At 40.3% G+C, this 17332-nt stretch overlaps 1 protein-coding gene across 1 annotated transcript; it reads left to right on the forward strand.

Annotated features, from left to right (window-relative positions):
* Window positions 1-49: 49 nt before the first annotated feature.
* On the forward strand, window positions 50-12739 carry prrt1 (proline-rich transmembrane protein 1). The gene is made up of 4 exons (XM_085791257.1): window positions 50-298; window positions 5319-5659; window positions 8965-9156; window positions 12516-12739. Exons 1-4 carry the CDS (start codon window positions 280-282, stop codon window positions 12690-12692), a joined length of 729 nt encoding a protein of 242 aa, XP_085647383.1. The 5' UTR covers window positions 50-279; the 3' UTR covers window positions 12693-12739.
* Window positions 12740-17332: the final 4593 nt, after the last annotated feature.

Below are 17332 nucleotides of genomic sequence, written 5' to 3' on the forward strand. Positions count from 1 at the left end.
CTCAACTTATCCTTTTATATTGTTTTTTCCCCCCCTCCGTTATTTATTTTTTTTAAACCGTGGGTGTTTAGAAGATGAAGACATCTTGAGGATGGGCTGCACAGCGCTTGGATTAAATAAATAAATAAAAGTCTGCATCACCGCGCACGGAGAGGAGGGATTGTTCACCAGCAGCTGGAGTAAAAAAAAAAAAAAAAAAGAAGAAGAAGGAGAAAGAAAGAAAGAAAGAACCATCCACCCATCTATCGGATCCGAGGAGGAGGACAGAAGATCGGAGGCATGTCGTCGGAAAAACACGGTGAGTGTTTGTTTGAATTGTGGCGAACATTGAACACTGAAGCTGTAATTGACCGATCCACTTCCGATGTGAGGAAATGGGTTATTTATGACTGTGTGTGTGTGTGTGTATGTGTGTGTGTCGCCTGTTTGGTGCAGATCAGCTCTGTTTTTATGTGTCATCTGCATTTTCTTTCTTTCCTCTCTCTCTCTTTCTCTCCCTCTCTCTCTCTCCATCCATCCGCTGTTTGTCTGCACAGCGCTGTTTCTATAGGATGATGCACCGCTGTGTGGGCGCAGCCTGGGGGGAGAACAAACCACCACAGGGCCTCGTCTTATGTCCATGACGCTCAATACAGAGTTTAGAGTCACACCATCAGACTTTATGTGATTATATTTATGTCTTAAGTGAATTCATTCTCGCTGATTTTGTGTATTTTCTGCCTAAATTGGTTAAAATCTTCCTTTAAAAAAACTATTTCACTATTTATTATAGTTTTTTTTTTTTTTTGCCCCCCTTCTCCACATTTATCATCATCATTACGCACGGGCCCACGTAGGCTGCATCTGTCCTCCTGACTGTATGGATATTAGTGTGGGTGTCCTTTGCGCGTGCACGTCTCTCCTCTTGCGCGTGTCAGACAGCCTTTAACAGTAATCCTCAGCGTCTGGTGCATATTACAGCCATTCAGTTGTAAATCTCTCCTCTTTACTTTTTCCTCACATTTCCTAATGTTGAAGCAGTAGCTCAGTAATAAACATTATATATATATATATATATATATATATATATATATATATATATATATATAACTACTATATATATATATATATATATATATATATATATATATATATATATATATATAGCTATACAAGGCAGAATAAACAGTAGCTAAATCACAAAGCTGCATGTTCACACTCATGGATAATAATAATGTGACAGTGCAGGGATCATTTCAGATGAGATTCATTTACACCTGCTGCAGAGGCACCTGAACGCATCTGAGCAAGGTGAGAAAACTAACAGCTGGACATTTTTTTTAAATCTATTATCATTAGTATCCCCTTATAAAACCCCAGCATCATTTTATCACTGCAACTGATCTGTCCACCACTGAAATCTAAAATATCATGAATACAAACAACATACGCACACATTAGCCGTTATTATATAGAATCAGTGACGTTCATAATGAGAGAAATAATGATGATAATGATTCCTTTGTTTATCTAGCAGCTTTAAACACAGAGGAGAGAGAAACAGCAGAAGAACCAAAACACAGTGACATAAAACCAAGAAACACAGGCAATATGAGAACCACCTGGCTACATGAACTGAGACCAGAAGGAGCCACAGATAGACGTATAGATGATGTAATGATGCAATTTAAAGGAGATAGATGTAATAAAAAAGAGGTTTAAGCACCAAAGCACAGATGAAGAGCTAAGCGTAAAAACTCAAAGCAGTGAGAAACAGATGAGAGCAGCAGCTGCAATAAAATAAGATGGAAAAAGTGCTAAAAGGAAATAAAAAACAATAGAAATGGACGATACATTTATAAAATATATAAGACAGTGAGGGTGATAAAATACTCACAGGTGATAACACAATGCTCATCTGAAGAAAAACAAACATGTCTAAATAAAAATGACCTCAAACACATCTAATAAACAATAACATTAATATTCATTAGCCTATTACATCTAGTTGAGTTGTCGACTCAGTGGCTGCACTGGAACAATCATTAATCTTATCCCATTCACATCACAGCCACACACACATTTTATTTGTTAAAGCCGTCAATATTTTTTTTAGTAGATTTAAAACTACTGTCACGTCGGATGTTGATGTCATGATTTGAAATAAAACTATGAGCGTGTTGCCATGGGAACAGAAACAGACGACAGCGTAACTAAAATGGATTTTAAACCACTGATCAATAGATTGTAATTAGCAATTAGCACTATTGCTATGGAGGAGTATTAGTCCACTATTGAAGCTGTAAAGACTCATCTCCAGTTACATAATTTAACCTGAAATGAACTTGTTTTTAATCTTAAAAAACACAAATACAACAAGTAAAGAAGGAACTGATGTGATAAAACAGGAGCTGCTGCTGTAACAAGTTGAATGGCTGATATGAGTAAATACAGTTGTCAATTTTGGCTCTAGGTAATGAGACATGACATCATCAAATCATTTAGATTCAAGGCTCACAAGACGAATCCACTCGTGACTCATCACCACATGTTTCTCTCCCGGTTTGATTTGAATCATTTTCAGAGGTAAAATTATTCAATAATTCACAGGAATAAAAATAAACCTGAGAGGAGGGAAGACATTTCTTTTTTCCTTTTCCTTTTCCTTTTCCTTTCCTTTTTCTTTTCCGTCCGTCGTCTCAGCAACTCGAGATTTGAGATCGGTTCTTGTTCACACTTGATGAAAATGAGCAGATGAAGCCGAGGAGTGAAAACAGGGAGTGACGAGTTTCCAGTTCGTTTTTAACAACACAAACAAAACTCACAGTCATAATCATCCTCAGTAGATAAACTCTGTAGATGTTCAAGTTCTAGATTTACCTCTTTTTTTTAGCCCTAACCCCCAGGTATCCACTTCTCTCAGCTCATATTGTAACATAGAAGTATCTCCTGTGTGACAAAGTGTTGTTTACTGCCAACATCTGGACTCTGGAAATCTCATGATGTTCCCTATTTTTACAACTGGAAATCCTCCAAACTCTGGTTCCTCTCTTCTGTTTCACTCCAAAACTTGATTCTTTTTTAGAAAATGCTCCAGATGTGAATATAAATGATGTCATCATCTCACTCAACATGTGTATTTTATCTGATGTTTGCTGAGCTGCTCATCATATTGTCTTGTTATGACCTTTTAAAGGTGTCCCCCCCTCCCTCCCTCCCCTCCCTCTCTCCCTCCTCCCTGTCTTGTTTCTGGTCCACTTCCTGCTTGTGACAGAGTTGGGGACTGTTATGTAAAAAGTCGGTCCCCGAGCACAAGTCGTCAGCCCTCATCACTCAGCCGGCTCTGCTCTCTGACGGCCTCCTGCTCTCCTTCCTGCTCTCCTCCTCCTTTCATCATCCTCACCTCTGTCTATCTGCACCACCGACCCCCTCCTCCTCCTCCTCCTCCTCCTCCTCCTCCTCCCTCCTCCTCCTCCCTCCTCATGTCCCTGTCAGAATGGATTACCGCACCCTTAGCCGTGAAAACACGACACCCCATCAGTCATTTTCAGTGTTGGACAAACACAGAGTGGAGACAAAGCCGAAGAGCGAGAGAGTGAGCTGGAAAATGTTCGGATGCCACCCAAAAAAGCTGACGGCCGGCTGCTTGCAGCTCAGACCACAAAGATGAAGATGAAGATGAAGCTTCTGCATCTCAGAAATGTCACATTTCCAACTGGCGATAAACACGAGACGAAAAGAGATCTTCTCCTTCCTCTTCTTCTTGTTCTATGAAAATGTCAATCACTGTCGTCATTAGCTCACAAATCTGCACAGGGCTGGAAAATATCAACACGGTGGTGAAGTCTCACTGAGGAGCTGCGGTCTGTGTAAACTGTGTAAACTCCTCCTCGACGCTGAGATAAGACACATTACATCCAACACAGCTGAGCTGGAGTTAGATAACATGCCCTCACTCTCACATCTTTGTCTTCTTCATCTGCTCTTTCTATTTCTGATTCCTCCTCCTCCTCCTCCTCCTCCTCTTCTTCTTCTTTGTCGTCTTCTTTTTGTTTGTTTTTCAAGCTCCACATGGCCTGGCACCTCAATACATATTACGCGACCTACTCTGCCCCTTTTCAATCCAAGGCCTCTCAGATCTTCAGTCGAGGCTACGAGGGAAGAGTGATCGTGCCTTTGCTGTATATCAGCCCCAAAGCCGTGGAACAACTTACTGTACCTCCCTCAATCCGATGTTCCTCCTCTGTAGCCACCAACCTTAAAGTCTTTATGTTTCCCCAGGCCTTTGAGTGTCCCTAATGGTCTCATGTGTCAGCTCGCCAGCAGCAGCTCCAAGGTTATTCTTTATTATCACCTTTATCAAAGGTGATAATGGTGTGCAGACTTTGTGTGTTTTGCCTATTTCATGCAGTTTTTTTGTCTGGCACTCAGCTTTTAGATTATGTGGATGTGCCTGCAGTTTCTAGAGTTTTTCATGTGTCAGCTCCCCATGTATGTCCTTTTGTTTTAAGCTTAAAGGGATAGTTCAACATTTTGGCAAATTGGCCCATTGCCATAATTCCTACCCTCCCTTACGAGACGGAGTTGTTTTCGAGGCAAATGCAGAGACTGCTTGCCGAAAAACTGCTCCGACGGGAACGCACATCAGCAGTTTTGCATTAATTTGCCTCTAAAACAACTCTGTCTCGTAACGTTCTGTTATTATCTCATAGCGTGGTGAATGTGCAGGTTACAACTTGTCCACCAGAGCGTTTTGGAGTTGTTGGATTGTGTATTTGATGAATTTGATCAGGGAAACCAAGAAATCCCTTCAGCCTCCGTAGCGTAGCTCTGAGCAGCTCGCGGCTCTGCTCTGCCGTTCTAAAAATAGCTTGCACTGACAATTAAAGGTAACAAAGCTACTCCTAAAACTATAGGGATTATGGCAATGGGCCAATGTGCCAAAATGATGAACTATCCCTTTAATTTTCCTGGCTGTGTTAGCCAAGGTTACTTGTAATTGTGGTTCATCGAATTTTTACAGCACTGTGATCAACCTTGGTTGTTCACATGATCGTCCAATGATCAGAGGGTTGGTGGTTCGAATCCCGCTCTGTCCCGGTTGCTGCCGTAGTGTCCTTGGGCAAGACACCTTACCCACCTTGCTCCTGATGGGTCGTGGTTCGCGCCTTGCATGGCAGCTTCCGCCATCAGTGTGTGAATGGGTGAATGCGATGTATGATGTACTGTAAAGCGCTTTGGCTATCCTTCAGGTATAGTAAAGCGCAATATAAATATAGACCATTTAAATATGCTTTATAAATAAATTTGATTTGATTTGGTTCTTCTTCGTCCCTCAGGTCTCGATGACTCCGGCCGTCAGACCATGCAGCCTCCCCCGTACCTCCCCGGCCCTCAAGACCCCAACGTACCCCAGCAGCACCCCAACATGCCTCCTGCCCCGGGCACCCAGCCCAGCTACCCTCCTCCGCCTCCTCCCCCGGGCTCAGACGGATACCTGCAGGAAACCCAGTTCCACTGCGGCCCCCTGGGACCCCCCGGGGCCCCGCAGGGCTACACGGTCCAGACCCAGGGGCCCGGGGGCACCATGCCGCACCCCCCTGTAGGATACCTCCACCCGGGCTACCCGCTCCAGCTGCAGCCCTGCACAGCCTACGTACCCGTGTACCCCATGGCGTCGGTGAGTCGGACGACACTTTGTAAAAAAGATTTCACAGCTCTGACATCAGGTCGCTGCAGGATCACATCAAACTGACGCTTCAGATAAAAAGAGATGATAAATATTAAACTTTCAAACTTTCTCTCCATCATATTGACAATCTATATGGATAAATTCATTTGCATAACCTTTAATTGTACCTGTCCACAGCCTTCTAATCATTTAAGTGAAAGAACAGATCATAGGGAAACTGTGACATTTACTGATGAAAAAATGTCTCAAATTTCCCAACAATTAATACAAAACTATTAAAATATCTAGGAAATTACTTTTGGAATCAGTGAAAATTTATGAGAAAAATTAGAAAACCTGAATTGTTTGGAGTTTAGACAATGTTAGGTAATGATTTTTTGTTCATTTTGTTGTTAATGATAGATTTTACTCAAAATTAGAGAAATATGTTTCCTATAATATTTCAAACATCTAACATCTTAACATATTTGCATTTATTTACTGTAGTTTGGTATTTGTCTCGGGACAGACAGCTACAACAGATACGTGATATTCACTGAGTAGACTTATCCACATAGGCCTATCATGTCCTAATAATAAAATAAAAAAAGAAAGTAAAATTGGCACTGCATAAAGATTTCTCCCATCCCCAGCCTTTTATTCCTTTGCATAGTCTAAGGAAAATTAATTCCATTTCATCCACAGTGTAATTCAAAGTGGACAATGTGACAATGTGAATGTGAGTAATAAAGAAAGCAGAAACTTGACAGAAATGTCGTTCGCCTCCCGGAGCTTTATGTCTTAATGTCTGGCATCAATAGCTCTTACAGGTTTTTTAGTAAGAGCAGTCTGTGTCAGTTTCCAGCTGAGAGGTCAGATGATAAATCAGAGGAGGATGTGAGATGATTAAGAAAAACAGAAACGCCTCTGTAAAATGAAAGCAGGCACCGGAAAATGAACGTGAGTCATCAGACAACTGATGGTGTCGCTGCTTTATATCAGTGCTGCACCGGTTCCACCATGTGTCCTGACGTGAGGATCATAAATATAATGAAAAGATATTAATTTAAGATTAACATGATGTAAGTTCATGCACATACGTTCTGACAGGATTGTGGGTGTGAATGTAAAATGTTCTGCCCTGTGGCATCACTGCTGTTTATAGCTCTGATGTTTCTCCAAAACAATCATGAACACCAGTTTTTCTTTAGAGACGTCTGAAGCAACAAAACACACTGATTTCTCCTCTCCAGCCTTGTAGACAGACAGGAGCACACAGGAGACCCCAAAGCAGTCATGTCTGAGCTCTGCAGGTGGTTTGGTAGAAGAGCGACGCTGGTAAAAAAAAATGTTCAGCTGGCTTTAAAGACTATAATCTTCTCTGTGATTAACTCTCGTCTGACGTCTACTATAAAAAAATAAAAAAATAAAAAAACCCTTCTCTTTGACAGACTGCTGTCAAAAAATGCAAATGATCTTGTTTCCATTTCTCTTCGTCTGATGTGAGTAAATCCTAATGGGTGCTGTATCCTACGGAAGCCCTAAAGGGTCATACACACAACATTTACATTTTATTTCCTCTGTTTTCCCGTGATAGCGAGATATTTTTCCTCACTTTTCCCAAGATAACAAGATAATTCATTTGAGAGATGAATGAAACGTGATAGGTCTGAGATTTCCATCACACGTGACATGTCATGCTGACTGATGTCTCCTTGAAAACCAATGTAGGTAACGTTAAAGGGATAGTTCACCCTAGAATGATATTTCGCTCATTATCTACTCACCCTCATGTTGACTAAGGGCTGGAAGAAGTTTCAGATTCCTCCGTGGCTTCTCTGAGTTACAGGGGGTCTCGGCATAGCAGTGCATGTCCATATAACGGTTGCAAAGGGACACCGGAGCTCTTCGTAAAAAAACACACACAAAAAAACATCCAAATACCTCCATGCTGCTCGTATGTAATGTCCGTCTTGTGCTGAAGCCCCAAATTGCGTAATTGTCCCGAAAAAAATTAAATAAGTCTATATTTTAAGCTTGTTTGTAGCGGAAGCTTCTCGAAGCTCCTCTTCCTGGTCCGTCCAAATCTCGCGTGATTTGCGCCGGTGTCAGCATGCGTCAGTGCGGTTACTGCGAATCACGCGAGATTTGGACGGACCAGGAAGAGGAGCTTCGAGAAGCTTCCGCTACAAACAAGCTTAAAATATAGACTTATTTAATTTTTTTCGGGACAATTACGCAATTTGGGGCTTCAGCACAAGACGGACATTACATACGAGCAGCATGGAGGTATTTGGATGTTTTTTTGTGTGTGTTTTTTTACGAAGAGCTCCGGTGTCCCTTTGCAACCGTTATATGGACATGCACTGCTATGCCGAGACCCACTGTAACTCAGAGAAGCCAAGGATAACTCTGAAACTTCTTCCAGCCCTTAGTCAACATGAGGGTGAGTAGATAATGAGCGAAATATCATTCTAGGGTGAACTATCCCTTTAAGCCTCCTGTAGTTCTCTGTTTGTGATTTGTTTAGTTTTCTGGGCAAATTGAATCGTAGGCAACTGGACTTGTATTTGTCTGGGAAGACATTTCGCCTCTTATCCAATGGGCTTCATCAGTTCGTACGCAACAAGTCTCACTAGTCCGCTAGTCCAGTTGCCTACGATTCAATTTGCCCAGAAAAGAACAATGACCTGGATGAATGAGAATATCCATAGACGTTTTGTTTTGTGTTTTTTGCAAGGAATGAATTAATGTTATGTATGTTATGTAACAGCTGTGATGGAAATCTTTGGCCTATCATGTTTCATCCATTATCCCTCAAATTAATTATTTTGTTATCTCTGGAAAACGGAGGAAAAATATCTCTTTATCATGAGAAAACGGAGGAAATAAAATGTATGTATGTATGACTCTTTAGGGCTTCCGTAGTTTCCCTCCCTCCACCTCTTTTTTTTAACCCACAATCTGTTAATAGGTATTTTCAAATGGTGATAGTTGTTAGTCATGTCACAACTTTGATATTAATACTGAAATACAGTAATAAGTTACTCAGGAATAACTGGAAAGTCCAGCTCTCAAACATAAATGCAAAAAAAGGGTCTCACATCTTATAAAATTTCCTGAAACACTAGTTTATTTATTATTTTTTTTACCCAGCATCCTCCTCTTTGCTCTTGTCACCTTCTTCTTATGTCTGTTGAGGATGTGTTTCGTCAGCTGCTCTGGTGTTTAAAAAAACCCAACCCAAAACACGTGCTCACTTCCTCCCTCTCTCTCTCTCTGTCTCTGTCTCTCTCGTGTCGTGTTGTGTTCAGGGTCAGCCCTACATGCCAGCTGGAGGAGGCCACCCAGGAATCCCCCCGGGCCAGATTCATCCCATGCAAATGCCACCCAGCATCACCCTGATGGACCGCCGGCCGCCGCACGACTACCTGCCCATCGCCGTGCTCACCACCGTCTGCTGCTTCTGGCCCACAGGCATCATCGCCATCATCAAAGCAGTGCAGGTTATAACGCTGCTTCATGCTTCATCTTTTTAATCTCTGGGTTTCATCCATTAACATAATGTCGCCTTTACCGCAGACTTTGGATTGTAAACGCATCCTGAAGTCATTTTATCCATCATTTCGAATGGAAAATGATTCAAAAAAGATGAAAAATCCTTATTCTGTTTCACATTAAGAGAGGATATGGCTATATTGGTCCGTCCGCCACATCCAGACTGAATTATTTCAGTACCTATTGCAGGGATCCCTATGAGACATTCAAGGTCCTCAGAGGACGAGTCCTACTGACTTTGACCTTAGTTTGCTACAGACCAGATGGGAGACCACAGACATGAGGACAGTTTCAACTCCTCTCAACGCAAACTAGATGATTTAACCAGTTTGTAGTAACAATTTCAACTTTTATTTATATAAGGCAAGTCACAGCCATTTAGTGTATAACAGAAATGCAATTTATTTTCTTTTATAACATTTTAAAAACTTAAATGAACATAAATGAACAACACCTCTCCCCCAAACCCATGGTCCTCTTGTACGATTAAAGTGTTACTGTGGATATGAGAAGACAACGTAACAGAAAATAGACAACACAAGTCCAATAAATACATCAATAAATAAAATGAAACAAATGTGGGGGAAAAAAAGATATCTAGATGTACACGTCAAGATCTCAAAGAAACGTACGTGATCAAACGTGATTTCAGAAGAGAATCAGAGATGGAGGATGATTGTTTTGTCGTCAGCTTGGCTGCTCTGGCGTGTGCTCTTCTGACATTATGAAGTCACTCGTGTTGTTGCCATAGTTACATCAGCTGTTCATTTTCTTGTTAATTTCCATTTGGCTCAGTTAGCTGCCGTGTTTGTGAGCTGTTAAAAGCAACGTTACGCTTCCTGGTCTGCTCGCTCTTATGGATCATGGAAGTTGTGGGTGTTTTTGTCTGAGTTAGCTGCTCAGGAGTCATAAATATCAAACATGTTTGAGATCAGGTTTTGATTGATTGATTCAGTCTTTATTCAGTCAGTCATCACGTAATACAACAACTGTCAACACTATGTTGTATATTGATGTGCTGATGAGAAGACGCGATCACCGCTGACACGTCTTTACTCGCAGATGAAAAAGAGTTTATTACAAAAACGACCATGTCCCGGAGAGTCTCTGGTACCAATGTGAGATCTCTCTCTTGTCTTAACCCAAATCCCTTCCCTATTACATATGTTGGCTTATCCCTAAAACTCCACCTTCACCAAACAGAGAGGTGCCACTATCCAGATGTTCCATAACCTCTGGTCTTTAGGCTAAGGAAAAACAAAGTATGAAATATCCCCAGAAACCTCACCCCCACAAGAAAAAGGAGAATAACAAGGAACACATTTCTCAGGTCACACTCCATAAGGAGGCCACAATTTAAACTAGACTTTGAATCAGTCATTACCTTCATCTATTAGACTACTAAACAACTAATCTAACATCCTATGCTTGTTAATGTATGTGCGTGCCTTTCTCTCTTGTATTTATTCATATTTATTCTGTTTGAATATAAACTGTCGCTCTTCACAAATGAAGTTCCTAACGTTCTTCAAATTTGTATTGAACTGAACTTGAGTTCAGAAGTTGAGTTGAGGATAATATACCACAACTACAAACATTGTCAACAAGGTAGTGACTGAAAAGGCACAGGCAGAAGCGTAATGCTTATATTTGTAACAAATTGAGCAAATTAGGTTATAGGTACCTTCAGCATTTTTACAATATAGGAAAAAACTAAACCGGAAAAAATGCCACAACCAACAAAATTAACAGTAATTAAATATAGGAGTAGAAAAATAGGTACAGTAAAATAATTGTAGGCTACTGATATAACACACTTGTCTCAACAACTCCAGGATTAATTCCCTCAAACTGCTCATTCATGATCTCCTCGGGATGAATCCTACCCAGGTTTTTGTGCGGCTTTTTCTGTAAAATCAAAAAATCAAGAACAAACCTAACATGCTAGTAGAGAAGAAACAGCCTCGCAAACATAATCCAAGCGCCACATTTTGTTTTTGTGCCACCCATAGAAGCAAAAACTCCCCCTTCACTTTTGTAATGATGTGTTATTTTATTCTCTAATGCAACGCTGGCTGAGACCAACAGTATCACTACACTCATAACATCTGGATGACAGAACTTGACAAGCTGGTATAGGAGGCACACCATTTGAATAAATGATGGACAAGTGAACTCATGAAGTCTTTGTCACAGACCTTACTCTCATTTGAATCATAAAAACCCCCATTAAGAAATACGACAGAAATATTCATGCGCGTAAACAAACCCACTGAGTGTTTTTTTTTTTTTTTTGGATGCGTTTGAATAATGTGATTGTGTTGGAAACTGGATGTGACGGGCTGTTTTGCATCTCTCGCCCTCTCATCCTGTCAACACGGACTCAAAAACAAGTGAAGTAGCCGAATTAATTGCTTCTGCGGAGTCAGAAAAAAAAAAAGAAAATTGTAAAACGGTAAATGAGCTGTGAATGAACTGACTCCGGCGTTAGCCAATATTTTCAATAGTTTTAAATTATGCATAATCAGGGGGAAAAGGGGTCAAAACAGCAGAAGGAAAAGCGCTGGTGTGAATGTCACAGGACGTAGATTAAAGCTGCACATGCAGAAAGAGCTGGTGTTCAGTGTAACATGCAGCTGCTCTATGAGAAGGCTACACTCACACTTTCACTTTCAGCCATATCATCTGTACTGTATGACCTCTGCATTAAAAGGCAGAGTTTGCTCCTTTTTACAAGCCGCCGCTGCTCATTGATGCTATTAACATACAAAGTTAAGTTGAGCGTGATGTTGGAGAAAGTGGAGGCCTCGTGTATATAGTCTGCCGGCTCTCAGGCTTCATGTTGTGCCTGTTGTTTACCTCTGTAATGACAGGCAGGCTGTGCTGACCAACACGCACACGACAGACCGCGTTTGTTACGTAACTAACTGCAGCGCCATTGTCGGTGCAACGGGACAGAATGGATTTTTTCCTCTGGGCCCTCTGCTCAGCCGGCTTTTGAGTTGAGCCGAGCTGACAGGGCGTGGACCCACCGGTCTGAGTTGTATATGTTGTTATGGTGTGTTAATGTGGAGTTTTTTTTGTGTGTGTGTGTGTGTGTGGTGTGGCCTCTTTCTGCACATCCAGGCTCTGCTGCAGCGAAATCGATCCATTCATGGTTGTTTTTTAGACTCTCTCTCCTACTTCTTGTTACATAACACATATTCTAATTCCTCCTATCTCTCTCTTTCTCTTTCTCTCTCCCACACACCCATCCCTCCCTCCCTCCCTCCCTTTCTCTCTCTTCCCTCTTCCTCCCATCACCCAGGTGCGTACGGCGATCGCCAGAGGGGACATGGTGACGGCGGAAATAGCCTCCCGCGAGGCACGCAACTTCTCCTTCATCAGCCTGGCCGTCGGCATCGCCTCCATCGTGCTGTGCACCATCCTCACCGTGGTGGTCATCATCGCCTCGCAGCACCACGACGACGACTGGGAACCATAACTCCTCCACACTGAGAAGGAAAAACAAAAACAAAAACAAAAGAAAACCATATGGCGTATATTTAGCTAGCTAACTACTCTTTAATAATTGTTTGGAGGGGAATAGGAAGGAAGAGCATCTGGAAGGAGGTGCACTCGGACTGCTATACTGCTTGCTGGCCCTCTGTGTACAGCCGCACACACACAAACACACACACACACATGCTGACTGAACCTAATACACTACGAAAGAAACCAATCACAGCTCCCATTCAAATGGCAAATACAAAAGCAGCTGTCGGACGAGGCCCAGTGTTGCTGTTAGCACGGCGACTGCTTAATATTTACACACAAGATATGAGCTGCAGGAGGGAAACAAAGCTCCTTGCATTAACAATTCATTCGACGCTGATTAATTCATACGGCCTTCACTGATGTAGTTAGATGAGAGGATAGGTCAATGTGTGTTTCCCTTTTTTTAATGCTCTGAGTTACAAAACGGGCCCATCACAGTATCTGACGCTGGAGATCTTTTCTTTAATGCACATTTTAGTCTTACAGATAAAAAACATTCCTGTGTTTTCTTCTTTAGAAACAAAAAAAAAGTGCCATGTTGAACCACCAGTGTTGATTTAGAGAGTATAGTGTTACTGCTGATACACAGTGTTAGAGGAGGCCGATCAATACACATTTAACACACCAAATGATGGAGACTGGACTTTGCAAAGTGACTTGCTAACCAAACCTGAGTATTTATTTATGACTGGTAACTTTGTACGGTGCGTGGACATTTTTAGCTGGATGATGTGATGCATAACTTATGAATTATTATGTTTGTTAATTTATCTAAAATCATTTTATTTATTAATTTATTTAAATATCTACCCATGCATTAACTTTGTCTGCTATAGTTTACAGTATATCACTGTTTTATTGCACCTATCTGACACTTTGAATTGGCTTAAATTTGATATCTTATGATGATGATGATATTGCACTTTGTAGTAACAAGATGAAATGACGCAGCTGCTTAGATTCATAGCTCTTATAGTGCATGGTTAATATAAATTTAGGCTAATGGGCTTCTAGTGCAAAAATTGTTTGGCTCCCAGTTGTCGGGGGAAGTATTTCCTAAAAATTTCTATTAGTGTGTGGTGCAGTATTTTTCAAAAATGTTGAAGTGTCAAACCAGGAAAAAGAGACAATTTAGAAAATAAGTATTTGAATCTTGGGTTGTATTTTAGAAGTGTATCGGCCTATTTTGTGTTGCACATCTCTTAGCTATTTAATCTCAGACACTTGTATATGAAACTTTAGTGCAACCTTAGACCTACAAGGCAACATAACCCTGCATGTCATCCTCAGTTTGTTTCCATTTTGTCTTATCGAGGCTAGTTGTGCAGCTGTGAGCTCCTGTAACGATGTTTTACTGTTGTTCTGCAGCAAGTTGGGTCCCCACCCCCCCTCCACCCCACCCCACCCCCCATGTCGGAGAACAGTTTCTATAATGTAGCAGCAGGTGTGCTGATACCGTTGCAGTATGAACCATTTTGTGAGTTTTTCAGGAGTTACAGGAAATGAATGTCTCCCAAAAGGAGAGAGAGAAAATCAACTTAATGCCTATATTATATTGTATTGTAGCACTTTCTGCTCTATGAAATCTCTCCTCTGGTTCCCTCTCTCTCTCTTTCTGTCTTTCTCCCGTCCACATGAGTTATTGGACCTATGAACATATCTCTTCTGCTCCTCCTTTCCTCTCTTGCTCCCTATGACGATGCTATTTTTAAAAGAGTTATATAGATATATTAAAATTATAAATACAAATTATGTTTGTTGACAACGAACACAAAATACAGTATGAATACAGTTTATGCTATACTTTCTTTAACAAATATCTATTAATATTATTATTATTATTAGCCTACATCATAATTTCTTGATGTATAATAAGTACATTGAACACATCTGGGTTTGTATTTATCAAACTTCTAAGAATTACATAGAGGCAACAAATTGTTCTTTTTTTTCTTTTAATTTAATGTAATGTGAGTGAAGTCTCCAAGTAGCAATTACCACATAAAGTAATGACAATCTAAATCAAAATAGCCTATTTATAGCCTACTCTACAAATAGCAAAAACAATAATGTATTAAATCAGTCACCATAGGATGTACGTATTATTGCAACAGTAGTTTGACATTTTGAGAAATACACTAAATAATTGACCTTCTTGCAGAGAGTTGGATGAGAGAATTGACACCACTCACGTAGCTTATAGCTAAACATGAAGCTACAGGTAGCAGCAAAAAGACTGTAAACAGGTGGCCTGGCTCCGTTCATACCTAACCTCTAAATAGTCATGTTTACATTTATGTTTTTTGTGATTATATAAAATAAAGTCACTGTATATAGATGTATAAACGAGTTAGTGCGCCATAGAGATGCTATAATAGTCAGCAGATTTGAACTGAGCCAGAGCAGCTGTTTTCTTTGTTGCTAATAGCTTCATGTTCAGCCATGAGGAGTGGTATCAATATTTTATTTTATTTTATTTTTTTTATCTAACTCTGCACAAGAAAGTATCATTTCTGTATATTTAAATGTGTGAGCAGAAGTAAAAAAAAAAAAAAGTGAAGGATTTTTACTTTTATCTCACACGTTAAACATTTTTGCTCTCAGCAGTTTGTTAAATACAGGCCCTTGTCCTCATCTGACTGACTTGTCGATATTTGAGTGTTAGACCAGTAAATGAAGCACGGTGCTGTTTTGTATTGTTATTGTACAGAAGGCTCTGGCAGTGTGAGTGTGCATCTACTGAGTAGAGTCCCAGCATATCTAGTTTTACTTGGCGCTATAATAGGCTGCAGCATCTCCTCGTGTGCTTTCTGATAGGACTCCTCTGTGCTCAGCCAACAACTGCAGCTGTTTACTACTGTACAACAGCTGGGAGGTGTGTTCCTCATTTTCTTTTTTTGGTTCTTTTCTTGGTTTTGTTTTGTTATTTTTGAGCTTGTACAGGAAATTGCAATGGGTTGCTATAGTTCAAAGAGCCAAAACTTTACCTGTGTACACAACGTGGTTCTCTTGGGGTTTATTATTCTAATAATTATGTTCATGGCTGTGTTGCACATGCATTGGTTGTTTCCGACTTAAGTTGTTTGAGTAATGAATAAAGAATCATTTTGGGTTGTGAACGAATGCAGTGGTGAAGGAGAAGGCGTCTCTCATTCTAGTTTTTCACTTCTCCATTTCTCTCCATCCTCTCCGTCTCTCTGTGGCCTCTCCTCTCTCCCCTCATCACTGAGATGCTATTTATAGTTGCCCCGGTTTTCTCCCACTCTGTCTCTTTTTCCTCCGTCAGAACATGAACTACAGTATCTCTCACTGTGTTGTGTTTAATCATGGGAGGTCTTGCAGGATTGTGTATTTACAGCCATCCATTTTTTTTAAATTGTTTGCGTACATCACCTGTGCTAATTGAAGACGGTGCCTTCCCATCCAGGCAGCTTATTATATAGATATGAACCTAAATTTAAGCACATGGTTACATAACGTTTTAAATTGCACCACATCTGTAAAACATCCCATGGGTTCAACAACACTGGTCCAGATAGAAATAATTCAACAACCAGCGAATGGATTCATAATGTGCAGAGGATGAACCCCCTGTAGATAAACCGTGCACGTAGGTCAGAGGAAACTTATCAATTATCAATGTCTGAAAAATCCAGGTCGTTTGAAAACACTCAACCATCTTTCTCAAGGTATTTTCAGACTCTACAAATACTCAGACAGTCTGAATAACAAAAATGATCATATAAGCCTCTTTTTCCAGAAAACAAAACAAAGATGGCAGCCAAACTAAAGAGTAACAACTTTGAAAAATTATTATCATGTGTGTGAGACTGAATAATATTTATCTTAGGCATATAATCAGATGAATGACAACTATTTTTAACCAATTATTAGTCATGAGGTTAACAATGACAGTTTTGAGTCAAATGTCTAATTTTGAGGAATAAATTACAAGAATGCATTTCCTGAAAGAAATACGGGTGAATGTTGAAAGCTGAACGCCATTACTGAAGCAAGGCTGAATGAGCTGAGGAAATCGTTGAAACAATGCTGAATTAGCTGAAGAAACTGCTGAAGCAATGTTGAAAAGGCTGACACTAAAGCTGGAACATACAGCCTAAAACTTGTAAGCTGAGAGATATGCCCTTTAAAGGGCAAAAGTAATAGGAATGTTAAAAAAAAGGTAGAGAAAATGTAGAAATCCTGAATGTTTGAGTGTAACAGTTGAATATTTCGAAGAGTTGAAATCAGCTAACCTGAAAGTAAAGAAAACTGATGAACATTGAGTTAACATAGGTGTAGTTGAAGCAATAGCTGGGAATACATTAGCTACTGTAAAAACATTGAACTTGAAAGAAGGAGGCTGAATTTGTATGAAATGGTTGTTCTAAACAATAAATAAGATATATTCCAATTGGCCTGTTAATGATGCATTCAACTCATAAATAACGTCACATTTCTGTGTACATTAGCAGTTCAGTTTTAAGAGTAAAAAGTAGTGATATGGATGTTGGCTGCATGTTAGCATTGATCATGTGAGCAAGATGATGTTAGCATGTAGCTGGAGGCACCACCATCACATAATAA

Source organism: Trachurus japonicus, chromosome 11 (genome assembly GCF_045865225.1).
Source record: "Trachurus japonicus isolate A0001 chromosome 11, Traja_1.0".
Taxonomy (NCBI): Eukaryota; Metazoa; Chordata; class Actinopteri; order Carangiformes; family Carangidae; genus Trachurus; species Trachurus japonicus.

Excerpts from the sequence above, each read along its gene's own strand:
- prrt1 (XM_085791257.1), top strand. Across the intron at positions 5,660-8,964 it reads CCGTGTACCCCATGGCGTCG|GGTCAGCCCTACATGCCAGC; the intron begins GTGAGTCGGACG and ends TGTTGTGTTCAG. Across the intron at positions 9,157-12,515 it reads CCATCATCAAAGCAGTGCAG|GTGCGTACGGCGATCGCCAG; the intron begins GTTATAACGCTG and ends CCCATCACCCAG.